Source organism: Danio aesculapii, chromosome 25 (genome assembly GCF_903798145.1).
Source record: "Danio aesculapii chromosome 25, fDanAes4.1, whole genome shotgun sequence".
NCBI lineage: Eukaryota > Metazoa > Chordata > Actinopteri > Cypriniformes > Danionidae > Danio > Danio aesculapii.
In genome coordinates this window covers 21,577,353-21,598,722 of record NC_079459.1, presented here as the reverse complement: position 1 = coordinate 21,598,722, position 21,370 = coordinate 21,577,353, and the positions used below count along the sequence as shown (strand labels likewise).

Below are 21,370 nucleotides of genomic sequence, written 5' to 3'. Positions count from 1 at the left end.
TTTTATATTTATTATCAATAACTATTCATTCATTTAAAAAACTATTCCTCTCCAACTTGATTTTTCAGCAGCAAAATAATTAACGGGATCTAGCTTCCAAATGGTGTAACAGAAGTCTTGTTGTGGAAATAAAAAACTAAGCTGGTGTGGGAGGAGCAGCGTTAGATTGGCAGAAGACAAGAGATCCCAGAAGGGCTCGTTGTGACTGAGAGAGACTCGCGCCAGCAGCAGCAGATCAACAGCCTCTCATTCATGAAGATGCGCTTCAGCCGCGACACCTGTGTTTTCGGCTGAATTCAACCAGTGTCACGAAGCGCTATGCACTCACCTCCTCCTGCCAAACACACATCTGGAAACTTGCAGGGTTGATGTTGGACACACTGTAGAACTGAACTTTTTTTTCCTTATGGGATTGAGCCGGGCGAGTATGAAGAGCGCTGTCAGCATCTGGAAGTCTCCATAGGCGTTATAGGAGTCTTTATTCAGAAGGATGCTGGAGGGAAATGCCTGCAGACAGAGAGGATGAGATTTGTGGAAAGGCGCTGGAGCTTCTGTCCGATCTGTGCTCGAGGGGAGAGGTGCACAATGAAAACTGCCAGGATTTCACTTACTATTTTCGCGATCTCGGGAGACCCAGATATTCGGACTCCGGTAAGGAGCTTGTTTGATTGGTGTCGATTAATATAGTGCAACTTACTCGACAAAAACGCCGAAAATAGTAGCGTTTGACTTCTTTAAAAGTATATACAAAGCTTAAACTTGTTGTCGTGAGGTAATTTTTCCTCGCTCCGAAGTTATTTGGATTGACTTTTTGTGTTTAAACGATGTCATTTTGTGTTGTACGGTCGACTTTGGTCCACGAAAATACGAGTTTGTCGTTAAAGTGAACCGCACCCATTTAATGAATAAAAACATTATTAACGCTGATATTAATAATTAATCGCATCTATTTTCAGTCATAATTTGCTTTTCAAAAATAATGTTTATGCACCGTTTGATTTATCCTTAACACCCATTACATGAGGTAAATTAACTATAATTTCATTATATTAAAAGATTGCTTAATTGATTCATTTTAATCAATTTGTGGTTACCGTGGTTTTCATTGTATATAAATATACTTTGTATAAGCCTATATATATATATATCTATATATATATATATCTATATATATATATATATATATATATATATATATATATATATATATATATATATATATATATATATATATATACATAAAGGGGTGGTTCTTTTTTATCCAAAAGTGAACCTTTTTGCAGTTATTTGCCTAATTTTCTATTAAATTATTATATCTAAATACTGCATTTTAGTGATATTTTAAGCACTATTTTAGCTGGATTAGCTTGTCGGATGGTCATCATAACCACACTTTTTGATGTACCAAAAACATTTCCTAAAGATTTAGAATAAAAAATATATGAATAAATACTTATTTTTAAAAAGCAAATTTATTACATGCAATATCATTAGAAAACAATAGTAATCTGTTGAAGTTGTAAATTAAAAACTTTAGTCTATTGTCATTTATTAGCCAAATAACAAACTGGCCAGCACATTGAACTTTCCTCTGTCAGAATTTGGCCATTTGCATATATAATAATCATAATAATAATAATAATAATGTAGAGCTTGATTTTTCTAGGCTCTCTTGTAAGAAAGTACATTTGAAAATCCATGCAAAACAATAGCCTAATTAGTATTTAAATTAATATAATTTGGGCCGCTTTTAGTGCTTTACAGCTTTTTATTGGTCATTTTTTGTTTTAATAAGGTCCACGATTTTGAATAAAAGTTGCTTGTCTAATATTTTCTCTATTTAACAACAAAACAGTTGGTCAGTAGTAAAAGATGACTTTACTTCACTCAGATTGTATGTTTTCTTGTACAGCTGGATGTTGGATGAAAAAGAATTGTTAGCATTGGTCAAACTGATTAGCTGAAGTCATGACAGCAAATAGAAGATTCCACTTGATCTTTAAGCCTTTATAGATGGGTTATTTTCACAATTTATGATGTCATAGTAGTCAAAATAGGGGTCTTTCGAACCATCCGAACCCCAACCCCCCCACAGCTACAGGCCTGTTTAAAATATAACATCCAAATAAAAATGATGGTGAATTCTGGGATCCCCTCCTTTTTTAAGTATACATAGTATGGCAACAGGTAAAAAGGCAAATGATAAAGCATATGCATCATGTATATTATATTGGAATTTTCTTTTTAAGTTACCTAATTATTTTATTGTTTGTGAACACTGTACTTATCACTAAACTACTTTGCATTAGTAGCATTTCTTTCAATATCATGTAAAAAAACGAAGAAGAAAAGACTGGATTTGGATGATAAACAGCCTAATTAATTATTTTGAATTTAGTCAAATTTATTATTTTTGTATATATTTTAAAATTTTCTAGGTATAATTGTCATTTCTTTATTAATATATCTAATTTACGTTGACGCACACACAAACAAGCCCCAATCAGCATTCCCAACAGTCCAGTATTAATGACCTATTTAGAGCTGTCCTGTATTTTACCATTCAGAAATGCAGCCTACATTCATTCAGATTTAATGCTGCCTGTTAGAAGTGGTATAATTTTAGCACTAATATTCCCGCAGGAGCCTTAATAACCTGTTTTGTATATTTATGCATTCAAAACTTAATTTAAGCATGCAACTACAAAACAGGTATTCATTATTCACACAATATTGAACCCTCAAAACAACCTGTCACTGATGACAGAAATAGAGCATTGACTTTAACTAAACTTTCGCTTCATTCATGCCGTTTTGATCCTCAGAGACCCAGACAGAGCGTTTGACTGGAAGCCATTAGGTTTCCACCCCACCCTTGTACTCTTTCTCCTTTACCATTACCCGGCATTGACATCCGCTAACGCGAGGCCTACATACTCATGGGACTGCGATTCATACGCGTAGGTCGTCAGCTCAAGATGGATTGTACAAGAATTTAATGAAAGGGAACAGCTTCAGGTTCAGAGGAGGCCAGTAAATAGTGATGGGGAATTCACATACGTTGCTGTAAAGTGGCGGTTTGGTGGGAAGCCTTTTGTAATGGAACCCAAGGGAATGTGGCACTCTGAGAGGTTAATAAGACATCACTGTAACGGATGACTTGCGACGACACCTTTTACGACATGTTGTGGACATATATTGACAGATCTGTGTGTAACTGACAGACCAAACACTGGAAAGACAGTAGGTGCATTTAAATTGGCCTACTTTCTAGGGCTGCACGATACTGAAAAAATATGCTGTTGTTGAGTATTGAAATATTTCCCTATGTTTTTTTTTTAAATCATTTATTTATTGATTGATAATAAAATAAACAGGTAAAGATATTTTTCAGATCAAATTAATTGATTAATTCAGGCTAAAAAGTTGTCGAGGTGCAAACATTTAGTCTTTTAAACACTATGAATGAGTGAAAACCACATCAGCTGATATGCTGACTCTCAATGGCTGTCGTCATTTTCCTCTGTTTTTTACTCCAAAAAAAAAATATTGCTTCTTGTTCAAATTGTACTTGTACTTATTTAAAATGAGCTGAAACGACAAAATTCCTGAGATTTTATCGCGGAAAACTTAATTGTTTTATGTTCAATCCACTTAAATTTGTTAAGTTGACTTAATCCGTTTTAGCTGGGACAACATGAACGAATTGTGTGGAATCCTGCATTTTTACAGTGTTGACCCCCACCGTAAGTATTTATGTTAAGCTCCGGGTTCACCTTTTGGGCTGCTCCAGCCAATAGCAAAACAGCAACTACTAAGGAGGTGGGGATAAAGATAGTAAGGCCTCATTTAATTGGTCAAATTTAGATGAAAAACCAATGCATAAAATATATGTAATTTATCACACTTATATTGCATCTACTCTTATTACAATAATGATAATTCTGCGATATATTGTGCACCCCTATTACTTTCCTTCTATATAGTATGTGAAAAGCAGTAAGTGAGCTCAGTTGTATGTTAGAATTCATAGTATTTGAAAAACAGTAGACAAGAAGTGCATTGATGACCAAGTACTTCCAGCGAGATTCTGAAGCGCACATCCAGTGGACACTATACTATCCTATGATGCTACATGAGAAAATTTATGAATGGCAGTGAACATCATGTTATAATGACAACATGGTGGATGTAGGACATATGAATTACATTCATACTATGCAGATTGTATGTGGTTGTGAAGTAAAACTGCTTGTGAAGTAAAATGCTACTTGTGTGGTGGGTTGCAGCAAATGTCTCTGTTTTATGCTAGCAGCACTTAAAGAATTAGTTGATTCTAATTGGCTGATGAACATTCGGTTTGTTTTACAAGATTTGTAGGGAGTGTTTCCCTTTCTTACGACAGAACAGTAGCTAGAAGGGAAGCAAAGATGGATTGATCTGGAAAGGTCCAGGAAACTCGGGACACCAAAAATGCAGTGGCGCTATATTCAGTTCGGTGGGCTAAGAACTATTGGTGCCAATGCTGATGAACATTCTAAGGTCGCGTTTACACTAGTGGATTTTCGCTTAAAAGTGTAATTTTAGAATGAAAACACTCCTCATTTAGACTGCCGTTTTTAGTGTTTCAGAAAAATCACTGTCCACAATATTGCTCTGGGATGCAAACTTTTGTGGTTAAAAAGTATATTGGTTTAGATTTTTTTTTTTAAGAAAATGAATGATCATTTTGCTTGAGATCAATTTTAGATCTTTTTGAAGCTGCATTAAAACGGCAACATGACAGTACAAACCACTGAGCACCATAGAAGTCCACTATATGTAGATTTTTCCTCAAAAACAATTCTAATGGTTCATAGTTTATAATCATTCATTAATTTTCCTTTGGCTTAGTCTCTTTAATCATCACACACCTTATCTAACATATGTTGGATACGCCCTTCCAGCTGCAACCCAGTATTGGGAAACATCCATACACACTCATACACTAAGGCCAATTTAGTTTATTCAATTCACCTATACCGCATGTCTTTGGACTGTGGGGGAAACCGGAGCACTCAGAGGAAACCCACGCAAACACGGGGAGAACATGCAAACTCCACACAGAAATGCTAACTGACCCAGTCAGCACTTGAACCAATGACTTTCTTGCTGTGAGGTGGCAGTACTAACCCCTGAGCCACCGTGTCGCCCATAGATTATATTTAAAGTAATATATTTATTATTTATCACTAATTTGTGAGGTGTGGTTACTTTCAGTCCCTGAATTCTGCCAGTGATGAGCTACTGACTGTGAAGGTTGTGTACTATTATGTGAGTCACATTTATTCATAGCCATCCTCACCTATTGTTTCTCTACCGTTGGCATTTGGACTGTCACTAAAGTCTTCGATTGGTCGACCTCTAAACACTTTCCTTCCCTGCGGCTGAAAAATACATTTTTACTGTACATCTCGCCATCAGATTTGCAAACAGCCTCACAGACTCATTCTGATTGGCCAACAGCTGCTAGCATCTGTGCTCTGCCACCTGGATGTACAGAAGCAGAAATAAAAATAGACATTCATGAGAGGTTGAGCAGGGTGAACACAGTGTTTCGCAAATTGCCTAAATGCATCTGCACGCTCATTACACCTACTGTATGGTGCGCGTGTTTGTGTTCATATGTGAGAAAATACTCAAATGAAAAAAAACGTGTCTGGGTTCATGTCACACCTGCTGATGCTCAAACTGACACCTGCTTAAAAAGATGCATAACAGCACGGTCCCTGGGAATGGAGTGTTGTATGACTGGCTTGTTAAAATCAACATGCAAATTGAGATTGGAGAGGCATGTGACAGTTAAAATTTTGCTGACATTTCTTACAGACAATTCAGGTGTGCTTGTTTTAATAAGAGGCTTCTCCGGTTCATATGTAGAAATAAAAAATAAGCAAACAGTAATGCTAAGAAACTCGACACAGAGGAACATAAACACCTACTGCTAGCTAGCGTTTCTGAAGTGTTATTGCAGAGCAACACACACAGCGCGCAGAAGTATAAATGCACGGCTACGCGCATTGCATGCGCCATGGGTCACGCCGATCACTTGACGCAGCAGTATAAACCAGGTTTAAGTCCTTAAATTGTCAGGGCCTGGCCCAACGGAATGAACCGCCAACTATTCCTAGCTATTAGCTACTATTTGCTAGCCCTTCCAGCTGCAACCAAGTACTGGGAAACATCCATACACATTCACACACACACTCATACACTATAGCCAATTTAGTTCATCCAATTCACCTATACAGCATGTCTTTGGACTTTGGACTGTGTCTTTGGACCCACGTGAACACTGGGAGAACATGCAAACTCCACACTGAAGCACATATTGGAAAAAAAATGGAAACATATTTCCCTTGTTCTTTCCAAAAAAGTTTCACGTCTTCACAACACCATTTTCAAAACCATCTGAGTCTACACATTAAAAAACCAACACACGCTCATTGGGAAAATGTGCGCAGGGATACAGTCTTAAGAACAGAGAAATATGTGCTTGTGGGTACATCTGGCTGCATTTTGTGTGTAAAATGATCGTCATGGAGTGGTACTTACCACCATATAGATGGCTTTTTCGGTGTGACTAACTTACTTGGTAGCTCACCATGAAAGCTCTCAGACAAGGGTTAGAGTCTAGAGAAGGACGGTTCCAGAAACTAGGTAAAACGAACCCTCCCAAAAAAGCAGTGTGACGTTGTGATAAAAGCAGGTGGCCACAATGCCTTTTCTTTTTTTCTTTGCTTATGAAAACACTAAACACTTTCGGTTGTGTTTAAGGAAGGGAATGTGTGGGTCAGTTGATATCAAGCTTATATATTATGCACAACAACAAGCCAACCAGCTTCTCTCACAGACGTGCACAAGAAAGACATTTCACAAGTTCACACTTGCAATAGTTACAGAATAAAGTGTATTTGGCGTGCTGTCCGGGGAGAGGGCTCTGAGCTCGGGGAAGACACCCCAACTCGAGTTTTTCCCCTTATCAGGAAACAGAGAGGAATTGGGATTCGAGCGAAGTATCTAGCCCGGCCCCAGAACGCTCCCCCCGGGATTGTAATGTTTAAGAGGTGAGGTGACGGGGTGGTGGAGGGATGCTAAAGTAGTAAGATGCTGCAGGTAAGACAGCTTTGGTATATATAGGGGTTTGGTCAAGAACTGATTGGATAATAGAATAATTGTCAATGACATAATTGATACTGAAACTTCTGTGCGTGCTCCTCCCGAAATTTGTTTATAAAACATCACTAAGATACGCAGAAATGTATAATGGCCTCTGGTGGGTGTACAAAAAACACGTATGAGAAATTGTGCCCCAGTAACATATTTGAGATTGTAAAAATTGTACACAGCTCCCTCTAATGGATTTTAAAAACAAAAACTGCAAGAAGACGTAGCCCCTGGTACATATTTCTCGGTTTTCAAAAATATATCCCTGGGCACATGATTCCAATGAGCTTGGGTTGACAAAAACGCTGTACTACTGATGCCAGGTCAGTATTCTCTGTTGATGTCAGCTTAATGCCTTCAGCCATAATATTCTTAACCACGCGCCTCTTACTGTTAGTTTGCTACAAGGGAATGACATGCAAAAAACAAGCCCATGCACACATCATCGTTTTCAAATACTTTTGTTTTCGGGTTTTTACATGGATATGACACAATTTATACATTTTCAGTCCCAAAAACCACATTGTAGTGTAAATAAACAGTCAAAACGTATAAAAAGTTTTCCTTTTTGTCTGAAAAGTCGTTTTAATGGCCCCTTACACACATTTTTAATATCATGATAAAATTCACCAAAATGCTCATGTAACAACCCACTATCTCATTCATTCATTCATTTTCCTTCGGCTTAGTCCCTTTATTCATCAGGGGTTGCCACAGCGGAATGAACCACCAACTTATCCACTGCATGTTTTACACAGATGCCCTTCCAGCTGCAACCCAGTGCTGGGAAACATCCATACACGCTCATTCACACACATACACTACGGCCAATTTAGTTTATTCAATTCACCAATTACCGCATGTCTTTGGACTGAGGAAACCAGTCTGATCTCACAAGAAAATGTAAGTATTTTACGTTTTGTCAGTTTAGTGGATAATTTGTACGAGTTCAGTCGTATAAATATTTATGATTTTAAAAAGGAGGCATGGCACCCAACCCCACCCCTAAACCCAACTGTCATTGGGTGATGAGCAAATCGTGCTAAATTGTACGAATGAGATCGTACAAATTCATACGAATTAGCCACTAAATCAAAAATTTACAAATTGCTGTGAGATTGCTTTGGAGAACCCATGCCAACACAAGGAGAACATGCAAACTCCACAGAGAAATGCCAACTGACCCAGCCGGGACTCGAACCTTCCTTCTTGTGAGGCGACAGTGCTAACCGTGTTGCTCCACCCACTGTCAATGAAACATATTTTATTTCTTAATGTAATACTTACAGTAGTCAACATTTTAAGTGGGTCAAAACCTTTCATCAAAATTGTCTTAAAACTATTCAACAACACCCATTCTTGTCTTAGGTCAATTTCGAGATACTTTTTTGATCCACTTTAAATGTTGACGACTGTATATTCCTGTTAGGAAGTTTTTGTTTTATTTGGTTGACACTTTAGAAAAAGTTTATAAGCATGTACATTTAGTTAATTTAGAAACAAAAAGAAATTCTTAAACATCTAATGTGCTAGTTTTTGAAAAGCTAAACCTGATTTCCGGCAAGAATATAGTTACAAAGAAGCTGGCATGGTGTCAAAAATGATAGAAAGAAAGCAAAAAAATATAAAAAAAAAAAAAAAAAGTCAGTTTTTGCTGAAAGAACAGACAACTTGGAGGACAGCAATCGCAATCTTTTTTTTTTTTTTTTTTTGGAGGGGAGAGTAATGGTAAACAAATTCGCTTTAAGCCAGTGTCATTAATCTTGAGTTGGATAAGTGAATAATGTGATGTCAGAGCTTAGAAATGAGTTTAGTGTCTTGTGGGATTGTGAAACCATTTTTAAACCGTGAGACGCAATCTTTAGTTTCCATATTTGTAACCGACACAGATGCAACATGAAGATGTTTCCATAGAGATGGACAGCTCTTTTTGAATGCTTCTTGTTAATGACTTGAAACTAAGAAATATCCACATTGAGTGAGGTAGCTCAGTCGCTTTTGACTCCTTTAAAAAAATCAAACTCCCTTTCACTGTGTCAGTTTACTTGGAATGGCAGTTCCCATGCAATATATGAAGAGAGAATGTTTGTCAGAGTTTCATCTAAATGGACATATGTCACACACTTTTTTCTTTTCTTTTTTTTCAGAAATGAAAGTTTTTAGCTAAAAATAAAATGTAGATTATTTTTAAAGCCAGTCAAGCTAATTCTCATTCAACTATGCCTCCACACTTTTAACATTGTACATTTTAAAAATCGATTCGTTATTTTTCTTAAAGTGAGTATACACGTTGTTACCTGGAACTGTTTAGTTGACTTAATATCTGTAATCATGCACATAATTAATTTACGTATTAGTTTTAAGAAAACGGGTTTACAAACTTTTCAAGTAAAATCGAATTATTGCGCTTTACAGTGTAAATAAAACAAAGATTATTGGAGTATGTTTGCAAGAAAATACTTCAGTATTTCTGCTTCAAAATGTAGCGCTTAACTCAATATCTTGCAGTTTTCTTTTAATTATATGTGAGCTTTTCCAGCACTTTCTGCTAGTGAAAATTGTTCAAAAGTGTTATGAAAGGCAATTGAAATGTTTCATTTTATGGCAGAACAAACATTTGATTGGCTGATTTAACTGTTCGATTGGACTTTGGCTGATCATTAATGCTAATTTTACTTCCTTTTTTAAAAATTAATTATTTTTAGCAAAGACCTGATCAGAAAAGCTATTAATTGATTAATAATATTCCATGTTTTTGATTTAGGAATGCACCAATATGAAAATAATACAAATACAGCGTACAACTGATTTTATTATATTTTATAGCCTTAATTGCAGGTCTTTCTTTTCCCAATTTTGAAGTCCTCTTTCTGGACTTCTAAGATTTTTTTTCAATGTCATGTCAGTAAATCTGTTTATTGGAAGAAGAAAAAACTATTTTGCTTTAAAACGTACAATACACTTGGATATCTACATCGTATGATTTTTATTGTCAGCCAAGAGTAAGGTTTGGTGTCCTATTTAGCTTACCTTTAGATTCCCCCATTGAAACATTATGCATGAAATGTTATCGCACTGAATGTGTGTCCCAGTGAGGCTGCTAGTCGGAGCATGTTTTCTGTTGCATCATTTATTCATATTGTGTGTCTGTATCTTAACTCCAAGGATACAGTGGCTGTAGAGGATTGTGATTTTTCTTTAAAGTGCATATATTTTAACCAACAAACTCTGATGGTAACATTTTAATGTATCAAATTGGGTGTGCGGCACGTTGGCTCAGTGGTTAACACTGTTGCTTCACAACAAGAAAGTCTCTGGTTTGAGTCCCAGCTCGGCCAGTTGGTGTTTCTGTGTGAAGTTTGCATGCTCTCCCTGTGTTGGCATGGGTTTCCTCGAGGTGCTTCAGTTTCCGCCACAGTCTAAAGACATGCCTATAGGTGAATTGAATAAACTAAAGTGTGTGTGTGTGTGTGTGTGTGTGTGTGTGTGTGTGTGTGTGTGTGTGTGTGCGTGTGCGTGTGTGTGTTAGGGCTGCACGATTAATCAAAAAAAGATTGTGTTCTCCATTTGATGCCCTCCCACACAATCTTAATTCAGCTTTTCTACGATTCTGCCAATTATATTTTCAAGTTCAGGAAAGAAGCATACAGGCAGTGGCACAAGTCTTCAGATTGTTTTATATACGTTGCTCAGCAATGTGGACACCACTAAATGGTGTTGAACGAGTCACATACTGTATTTAAAATGTGTAATTCACCCAAAAATGTCATTTCTGTATTCATGTAATGACTTATTCGCAGCCGCGAAATCACACGTGAGCAGACGCACCACAAAGTTGAGGCGCGCAGCTGCGAGTGATGTCTGCTTCAGACAACAGAACCTGCATAGGCTGTAAATAACAGGTAATATAGTTGTAAATAATGTTCAGTTTGTTGCACAGAGCGATAGTTTGGGAGCCGCGCAGGAAGTATGAAGCATGTTTTTTGTTTTTTCCTCGCTGAAATAGCTGGCAGTTCATTCCCCTGTGGCGACTTTTGAAATAGAGACTAAGCTGAAGGAAAATGAATAAATGAATGAATGAATGAATGAATATGTGTATTCAGTTGTATTCGTACACTTGGAGTTGGACCTTCACACTTCATGTTTTATTAAACACGTATTTGTTTACATGTTTATATGTTAGTTTAGCAAATTGGTGGCTAATTCTTGTGAATTTGTGCAATCTCATTGTAGTTTTATGAACTGGGCTTAAGACCTCTCTTTTTTTCTGTTTGCCAACTAACATGCACGATAAAAAATGCTGGGATGTGTTAACCCAACACTTGGTCAAATACACTAAAAAATTACTTTTGGTGTTTGTTCAAACCACTTGTTAAATATGAGTTGAACCAACACAATTCTTAAAAATTTTGTTGACAACTAATTTTATGTTCAGTCCTCCTAAATTTGTTTAAAAAAATATTAAGTTTACTTAACCAATTTGTGTTGGGACAACATGAAGGAATATTGTGGAACCCAGCATATATAGACAAACCCAACTGTTTGGTTCAAAATTTAATTTAAGTGTAATTCAAAAAATGAAGCCATATTTGGCCAAGTATGTCCATATTTGACCCAACAATTCGGTTTATAGAACTCAGCATTGTTAGTGTCACAATCACCAGCGATCTAGTCCATACAGATCACTGCAGAACTACAAATCTGCCACCAAAAGAACTACAAATCCTGTCATGCACCACACACTCACACCTGTTCCGGTTCTTCTTTGATTACACACACACAGCTGGGAGCTGCTCAAGGACTGATTACATGGACCATATATACAGCACACAAACACACAGACTTTTTCTGAGTCCTGTTATCTATTAAAACTGTGACATTATGACGTTGTTTCCCTTACTTTGTCTAGCCGTGTTTTGACCACAATTTATGCTTATTCCTTGCTTTATTAGGGGTCGCCCCAGCAGATTGAATGGCCAATTACTCTGTCATATGTTTTTGACAGCATTTACTGTTTTGCAAATTGGTGGCTAAATCATATTTTGTACAATCTAATTTGTACATTTTCATAAGCATATTTATGTTTTCCGAACTTATTTTATTTGGAATTCTTGCTTAATTGAAAAAATAATACATTAGTTAGATTTTCTTTCGATATCTGCTGATTTTAACACAAAGCATGAGCACTATTAGGCAATACAATTTGTATTATATTAATCAATATAAGCCATGATAAGAGAAGAAAATGGATTTCCAAATCAAAATAGTCTTCTTAATTCCCTAAAATGTTTCTCTCAGAGAGGAATGTTGTTGTATTCAATGTGTGCTGGATGTCATGCACAGTTTAGAGCAATGTTTCACAAATGAATCCCATGCTTAATTTACGTTGTCACTGAAATCCCTCAGAGTCTATTAAAGTCTGTGGAACATTGTTGAATGCTAATAATACTGATTACACCTTGACTGCATTACAGAGGAAGAAATGATTAATCCGTTCAATTTATGATTTCCTGCTATGAAGCCTGCAAGAGGATCTGTTTGGTCAAATGATTTGTGCTCGCTTTTATAAGCCAATTTAAGCCCAGCCAGCTCAAGAGACCAGCACTTGATATATTGGAGCAGTGTTGGTTTTTTTAATGATTAAGTTCGACGTATTACTCATTATTATAAAAACTAAAAATCCAATACATTTTACTCTCTTTTAAATATATTCAGTACTCCAATTGATTCAAAATATTTAAAGAGTTTAATAGATATATTTAATGTTTTTATTGAATTACCTTTATATTGGTCTTTATTGTATAACACAAAATTAGACATTTTGCGTAATGTTCACGCTGCTCTTATCCATGCAGTAAATAGTGATCACATGGTTTTTATGGTGCTTTTTTGCGCTAATTTTGTAACTTGTCACTTATTAATGTATTCAAAAGTGTCATTTGTTTTTCTTCTTAAATACTTTTTGTTTTCTAGAAAGTAAAACTCATAGGTTCTGTAAATATATTGCTTGTTTTTGACAGAACTATCACTTTAAGTGCATCCATTGAGGTGTGCTAACCTTAAGAGTGGTCTGAACGTATATATATATTGTATATTTTTCCACCGATATAGGAGGAAAAGATTGGAGTGGACAGAAAAGCAAGCAGGAGGCAGGGTCCTCTGACAGGGATTCACTAAAAGCATCCCTGCCTGGGTGGCCTAATTCAGAGAAGCCATCTCTAGAGAGAGAGAGAAAGAGACAGAGCTAGTCAGAGACTCTTAAATGTAGCATCACTTACCATGCATTCAGAAGCCAGAGTTCAATTCTAACCTAGATATTACTGATGTCCTTTATAAAATATCTAAATTTTTATGTCACCATAAATGTTTGGAATGGTCTGTTTGGAGCAGAAAGTTAATTAAATGACTTAAACAGATGAGTTTTTTTGAAAGTCTTCATTTCTATAGCTGTGTCATCAATTATTTGGCCTGTCTGTTGAGTTAAGTCCAGTAAGGACCACGTATAGGTTGCATAAAACTTGATAGTTGAAGGATATTAGGATGTTATACATCTATGTTAGATTCTATTAATGAAATATGTTGTATAGCATGAGACTCAATTGACTACATTGATGTAAAATCTACACTACCTGAAAAAAGTCTTGTCGTCGATCCCAGTTGTAAGAGCAACAAATAATAACGACTTCTAGTTGATCATTTGCAAAAGTCACAGAAGGTTGATTTCTTTCAGATGAATCATCTGTTGAAATCCATCCCAATCATTACAAATACTGCAGAAGACCTATTGGAACCCACATGAACCCAAGATTCTTATAAAAATCAGTCAAGTTTGGTGAAGGAAATATCATGGTTTGGGGTTACATTCAGTATGGGGGCCTGAGGACATTTGTGCTGCACATTTTATTACAAACCACAGGAGAGGGCAAATTCTTCAGCAGGATATTTCTCCTCATACTATAACCTCCACATCAAAATGCCTGAAAGCAAAGATGGTTAAGGTGCTCCAGGATTGGCCAGCCCAGTTACCAGATATGAACATTATTGAGCATGTTGGGTAAGATGGAGGAGGCATTGAAGATAAATCCAAAAAATCTTGATGAACTCTGGAAGTCCTACAAGAACGCTTTCTTTGCCATTCCAAATGGCTTTAATAAAAAGTTATTTGAGTCATTGCAGAGATGTACTGCATGGGTGCAGTCATCCACTCCACCTCTCGTTCTTTTTCCACTCCACCACGACTTAATATTCCATACTGTACATTATTTCTGTTAAGTGGCAAGACTTTTGTCCAATCAAAGTCAGACATTAATGTCCTAATTAAATAACTAAAAATCAAGCCATGATCATATTCAATTTTGGTAAAGGAAACGTAGTCTAGAGATCAACTAGAAGTCAAGTTATTCCTAAAACTTGGATAGGCGACAATATTTTTGTCAGGTAGTGTACATCAAATTGACATCTAACATTTGTATGAAAATTTGATTTTAGATGTGTGTTTTTTTACACAAATGGGCTTTTTTGTATCGTTATTTTGGTGGTTAAAACAGCATCAATATGTGGATGTCAAATAGACATCAAGGTTTTAATGTTGTTTTGACATCAACGTTACCCAGTATCGTTTACAATAGTCAGTTATGTACTGCCGCTTAAAATTCTCTCGCTTTGTTAAAGTTTGTTTTTTCGTCTAATGTTTATAAATGGCTACTGTTTTCCTAGCTATTGGCATATTCAACATAAGACAAGATTTTCTGTGCAGTCAGCACAATGCACTCTTTCATGAGCCCAAAACAGATTTTCGCTTTATCTGGTATTATTTTCAGCTTTGCAAGCAGCCTGTGGTAAAAAAAAAAAATATGTGCATCACTTCAACTTAAACTGTACTGAAGTGAAGATGATACAGATCAGTCAGGATCTGAAATGTGTTCAAAATGCTTGAAATCTGTCTTGTGAGTTTAAAAAACATAACAATAATGGTAAATAAGTTGGTAAATTTCAACAACAACAAAGTTCTCTCATGAAACCCTATTGGTTGTGCAGGCTGATAAGTCCTATTCAATCTGCTAACAACTAAATGGTGCAGGTGATTGGTTGTTGTTGCCTTAGCAGCTAATAAGCTTGCTCTTCAACATTTAAACACCTTGTGCAGTGCTGTTTACACTAGCCCTCTGCAGTGTTTTCAGGGACCTGTGTATAGATCTGCTACGAGGGATCATGTATGTTATGTTATCAGAAGTATGTTATGTTCTTAGACATGACTGTGAATATTCTAGCAGTAGAAAGTCTCCATACTTGCTATGTGCCAATAATCAAAGCAGCAGCAACATAACAGATTTATCCTGCTGCTAAGACCAACCACATCAACATTATCATATGCACATTCATTACTACAGTACACTAAACCTCTCCAAGAGTTGTTGTAAGAAATATGTAGTTTCAATTTAGTTTTCTACATTTGCAATTATTCATTTGCTAAACACTATTCATAGTCTAATAAATCTTTTAAAGGGTATGTTTACTTTACATGACAATATATATAGAATGGGGAAAGTTTATACTTAGCAAGTTTTGTATGCAAACAATAGCATTGTCAAAACAATCCCCGTTCACAAAAATCAGCAAAAATGACAATATAAAAATGTTGTATATTGCATTCAAGGCTAGTAGATGGCGATGTCAGTTTGTAAAGAAACACTCTACTTGACAGTTTTGGTTGTCATTTAGTAATGCTTGCCTGTAAATGGAACACATAAAACATTATGTTTGTGTAGTTAACATTGAGAAGATATTGTTAATTTTTTCAAAAACTTGACCTTTTTTCGAAGATTTTCAAACAAATAAAATAGATTTTTATTTGTTCCATTATCACAGTCATTCATTTTCCTACAGCGTTAGTGCCTGATTTATCAGGGGTCTGGCATATGTTTTAAACAGTGGATGACTTTCTAATCGCAAATTAGCGCCATGCTTTGGACCCACACACTCTCAAGTCAAGTCAAGTCAAATCAAGTCAAGTCAAGTCAAGTCAAGTTGGCTTTATTTTCATTTCAACAATATACAGTGCAGTACACAGTGAAACGAAACAATGTTCCTCCAGGACCAAGGTGCTACATCAAACAACATAAAGTGACAAAATAACAAAGGACTACGTACTACTATAAAAATTTAGAAGAATTAAATAAAATAAGATAAACTAAAATAAAAAATAAATAAGAATAAGAGCGCAAAGTGTGGTTTGTGCAACATTTAGTGCAAACAAGACAGGACAGACAAGACAGGACAAGAAACAGTAATGCCGACCAGTACACTACGGATGTTTTGCAAATATTGGATCATATATAAATATTGTACATATAAATGTAAATAGCTGTCTCTCATTCACACATACAAACACACTCATACACTACAGCCAATTCCAATTGACTTATATTGCATGTCTTTGGTCATTCGAGTTGTCTCTCATTCAAATATCCCAGTCTTACTGCACCCAATTGTTATGAACAGTGTTGGGAGTAATGCGTTACAAAAGTAATGTATTACAGTAATGTATTACATTTTCCTGTAACGCAGTAGTGTAAGGCATTACTTATACATTTTCAGTAATATTTTACTCGGTACATGTTCAGTAACGCGTGCGTTACAACAAACTTTTCGTCCGCAAGACATTACCAAATAAAAAATACCGCAAGTAAGTTCTATTTTCTGTTCGTGGTTAGTGAATATATGCGCGTGTTGTCATCAATATCCCTCTGGCTATTGGAACATTTTCACTTTGAACGCGGAATGATTTCAGCCTCTGAGCTCGAGGTCCGAGGCTATTGGCTCAGCCCGGTTCACAGTAAGGTCAAGCCCTGACGTGCAGCGGAAAAGCGGCAAAATAGATGAGCAGAAGACAGTACATTCGCGAGATGGACGTATGTGCTTATGGCGTTATTTCACTGACAACAGTCGTAAGCGCAGTTTTACAAGAGCGCATTCATGTAATTCTCTGTTCGTGGACAACTCGACCGAATTTTTTTTTTTCGCAGTCGCGCGCACTCAAAACACGGCTGCTCACGTGCGAATGATCTGCTCTGGCTCCATCAGATGATGCAGACTCACATTTTGTGCCTCATGTTTCCTCTTCTTTTCGTGCTTTTGCTCTCCAGAGATGCTTCTGTTCAATTGGTTATCCCAAGAATGTTGATATGGTTTATATATTGCTACAGTATTTATTAGCAATACACGAAACACTAAAAGGTTATGATAAATTCTATAATAAATACTTGTGTTTTTGAGTGTTAGATATACTGCCTATGTTTTAGGCTAGTATTATTTACAATTTGTTAATGAATGCTTCAGCATACTGTAGTATTAAGAATAGTGAACTGATAAAATGAAATACAAAGTGTAGTTTTACTACAGTAAAGTGTGGTGAATTGTAGTATAGTATACCCTATATTGTAAAAAAAAACTACAGCACTGGGTAATTTGTTTATATTACGCTTGTGTTACCATAGAAACTAGTATTAGCACAACTGATTAATTGAAGTACTTTACTGTAGAACTGTTCAAAACACTGTACATGACAGGGAAAATGTCCTCCACAATCTCATCAGCAATGTGGAAGACAACAGAGACGTGTTCAATTTATTTTAGTTGCCATGATAAAATGGGATTGATAGTGAGATTTATTTGAGGAGTGAATAGTTCAGTAGGCTATAATACCTCATCAAGTTTTCCCCTATTTTTATCGGTTACATTTCTGCTTGCATTCGTTTTATTTTTGTTTAAATGTTGTTTTATTTGATTAGTATGGTGCACCTTTTGGATGTTTAATAAATGTTTTTTAAAAATGTATTCTTTGCATTCAACTTCTTTTCTCTGTGTCTTAAGTGTTTGAAATTGGAAATATTTCATCATATAACAAACAACAAAAAAGGTTATAGTGGATTAGATTAAACATTTTTATATGTAAGTCTATTTTAGTATTTTGGTTATTGTTAATAAATAGTGTACAAATATAAATTATATCAAAAAGCATGAAAGGAAGAGGGAACACAAGACACAAATTTTGAGTCTGCATATAATCTCACTGAGCGAGTAGTGTACTGTGAGCGCACAAGAAATTTTGTGCGTGAGCAGTGCATATTTGAGAGAGCATGAGAAAATTTGCACGCGAGCAGCGTATATTTGAGAGCTCACAAGCAGTTTTGTCCACAAAGGAAATCGGTGCACGAGCATTATATTGAGAAAGCTATGTTCATCATGCTCACTTTGTGCATGACAGTTTTGTGTTGTGAACCTGAATTTAAAGTGAATAGAATAATGGCAAGATTAAGAAAAAGTGCATCTCGTCATGGCATTGGAGTTTACATATAGGCCTGTTGTGTCTAATATGAAAATAGCCAAGCTATTCACAGATATTGCCAGATAATCACTTTACCTTTACCATACTTTCAACAGACTTTGATCATTTGTGATTCTGGCTCTTAACCTTTCTTGCATTGTCTTGAGTCTTCACGTTGCCAAATATATACTTTATTGTTAGTAGCCTGGATAGGTCACCGTCATTCTGCTACATCATATCGCTTTCTACTGGATGTAAAATGCTCTGCAGTACATTTAGTCATTTTAGAATGTTAAGTTCTAATTCTGTAGTTATTTTGGTGAAAGTAACTAAAAAGTAATATAAGAGTAATGTAACATATTACAATTTTGAGACAGTAATATTGTAAGGTAAGGGATTACTTTAAAATCACAGTAATAAGTAATCTGTAATGCATTACAGTTTGGAAGTAACTTGCACAACACTGGTTATGAATGTTGTGAAAGTGTGGTATAATCTTAATCTCAGCAGCTCCTACTGAAAACATGAAAGGTACTTTAAGTCATTCTAGCCTCTTGTCTTCCAAAGGCTTATTACCACACCAGAATTGTGCAAAACGATTAGCCGCCAAATTGTTTTCTGTTTGGCTAATCAGAAACATATGAATGCTTATTTATGAAACTTTGTCCACCCATGCAGAGCTAGAAGGTTAATCTCTGTATGCTAAAATAATGTTGCTTACAGCATTATTAAAGCTTTTCTAAAAATACCTTCACAGTTTAGTGACCGACTTTTCTCTCTGCTCCAGATGTGTCTGTGAGCCTGTTATCCCTCTTGGTGACCACATGTGGCCTGGCGCTGTTTGCCGTCTCCCTGTTCGTATCATGGAAGCTGTTCTGGGTACCATGGCGAGATCGCTTCTTGCCCGGCCTAAAAGACCAGCAGGGGGAGCAGCAGCCAGTCCTGGCTGAGGTGGAGGGCCTGGAGCGGGAATACAGCGAAGACTTCGAGAAAGATCCCAACGCTCCAATGATGCTCCCAGAGTCGGCCATGAAGATCAGCCATACATCCCCAGACATCCAGCTGGAGGCCCAGACTAAGGCCAAGGAGCTCAACCACATCCACATAGCCCGCGTTCAGCGACAAGTCACCGAACCAACCTCATCTGTCAGGTATGCCGATATTCAGTTTATCGTGATAATGAACATGCATCATATTGACATTGAAATACTTTGAAATACTGTGAATAATAATTTATTTAATTAAAATTGTAGAGCGCTGATTAAGAGTATTCGCATTTCATAACACTTCCAATTGCTTGGAGACTTAATTGGTTAGCTTAATTGTACAAACATGAATATTTTCACATTAATCTGTACTACTATATGCTGAAATATATATGCTGAAAGTAATTAATAATTCATCTCTGGTAATGTAATTTTTTTTAAAGTCTGCATTAACCGGAAGCTGCAGACATTTTTTTTTTTCGGGTTTTAATGCAGTTCATAGAGAAACGGAATATTGAATAAGAATCTGTGGGCATGTTGGTGCCAATAGTCTAGTGATTAGTGTGTTGACACATAGCACAGAGGTGCTCATGGTGACCTGAGTTCGATTACTGGCTCGAGGTCCTTTGCCGATCCTTCCCCTATCTCTGCTCCCCACAATTTCCTATCTGCAATCTCCACTGTCCTGTACATTAAAATAATTATAAAAGACAAGAAAACAGTGGGTATGACTTGTGTTTTTTACTGCAAGACGATTGGAAGTAGTAAAGTTGGCATTTTATTCGGAAAGATTTGGAAAAGGGTTTCGGGAGTGCTATTACAACCTAACAGACACCTACTCCTTGCCCTTTCTGTTTGTTGTCAAAACTGACAGTTATATTAATATATTATATATTGTTATATACTAATACTTATATACTAATATACTTATCTATGCGCTCAGCCAAAACACATTACCTGAGAACAAGTAATAGATTCAAAAGACCATTATTAGACAGAGACAAGATGAATTAAATATCACGTTTAACAACTTTAGTGAGATGAAATCCAGCGGAAGATCCTTGATGAACTGTCAGACCTGCGCTGCTCTCACCTGGGGAGGTGTGCTCAAAGCACCCGCTGACTGCCTGGAGCTCAGACGTGCACATATGCTGCAGCGCATGCCAGAGTGCGTGTGTGGTCATGTGATGTGCGTTTTCATCTGTGTAGGGTGGATTGAGATCTTTTCGGAAACACTAGGTGAAACATCAGTGTGGATGTGGATCGTTTTCATTCTAAAGCACTGTTTTACAACTAAAACAAATTAGTGTTAACAGTTTTTGTAAATTGTTCACCACAAAACCTATGGTTCATTTTGATATAATTTGTACTTTAATGACTAATAATGTGTTTAATAATGTTTTAAAATCATAGTTGTAATCGTCATTATCATTTTATTAGAGGTAATAACTAATAAAATACAGTTGTGCACTAATATTAAAAAGTAACTGCAATGAATTTGGCTTTTCTTACTGTTGTTATTGTAAAGTATTACCTATTATACTTGATGATCATTCTTTTGCAATTTGCATTGATTGAAACATTTGTATATACACAATTTTTGGTTAAAGTAAACTTTTTTGCAGGTCAATATCACAATAATACCGATTATCATTATTAAAGCTTCTGCAATTAATCGCGACAAGAACATTTGACAGTATATGGTCTTAAGCCTATACTGTCAGGTGAGTCATGTTTTCCTGAATTCATCAGCCGTAATCACTAACCCACCATTGATATTCATTCAGCAATTCCCAGTTGGCATTTGTCAGACAGTGTGGGCCCCTGTGACCTTCAGCTTTAATTAAACTCT

At 36.2% G+C, this 21,370-nt stretch overlaps 1 protein-coding gene across 1 annotated transcript in view; it reads left to right on the top strand.

Moving 5' to 3' along the window:
- Positions 1-223: 223 nt before the first annotated feature.
- syt9b (synaptotagmin IXb) overlaps positions 224-21,370 on the top strand; it is a 56,247-nt gene continuing 35,100 nt past the window's right edge. Inside the window, exons 1-2 of the mRNA XM_056452303.1 lie at positions 224-651; positions 19,320-19,683. Of these exons, the coding sequence (XP_056308278.1) occupies positions 504-651; positions 19,320-19,683 (512 nt within the window). The 5' untranslated portion in view covers positions 224-503. The remainder of the gene's footprint in view (positions 652-19,319; positions 19,684-21,370) is intronic.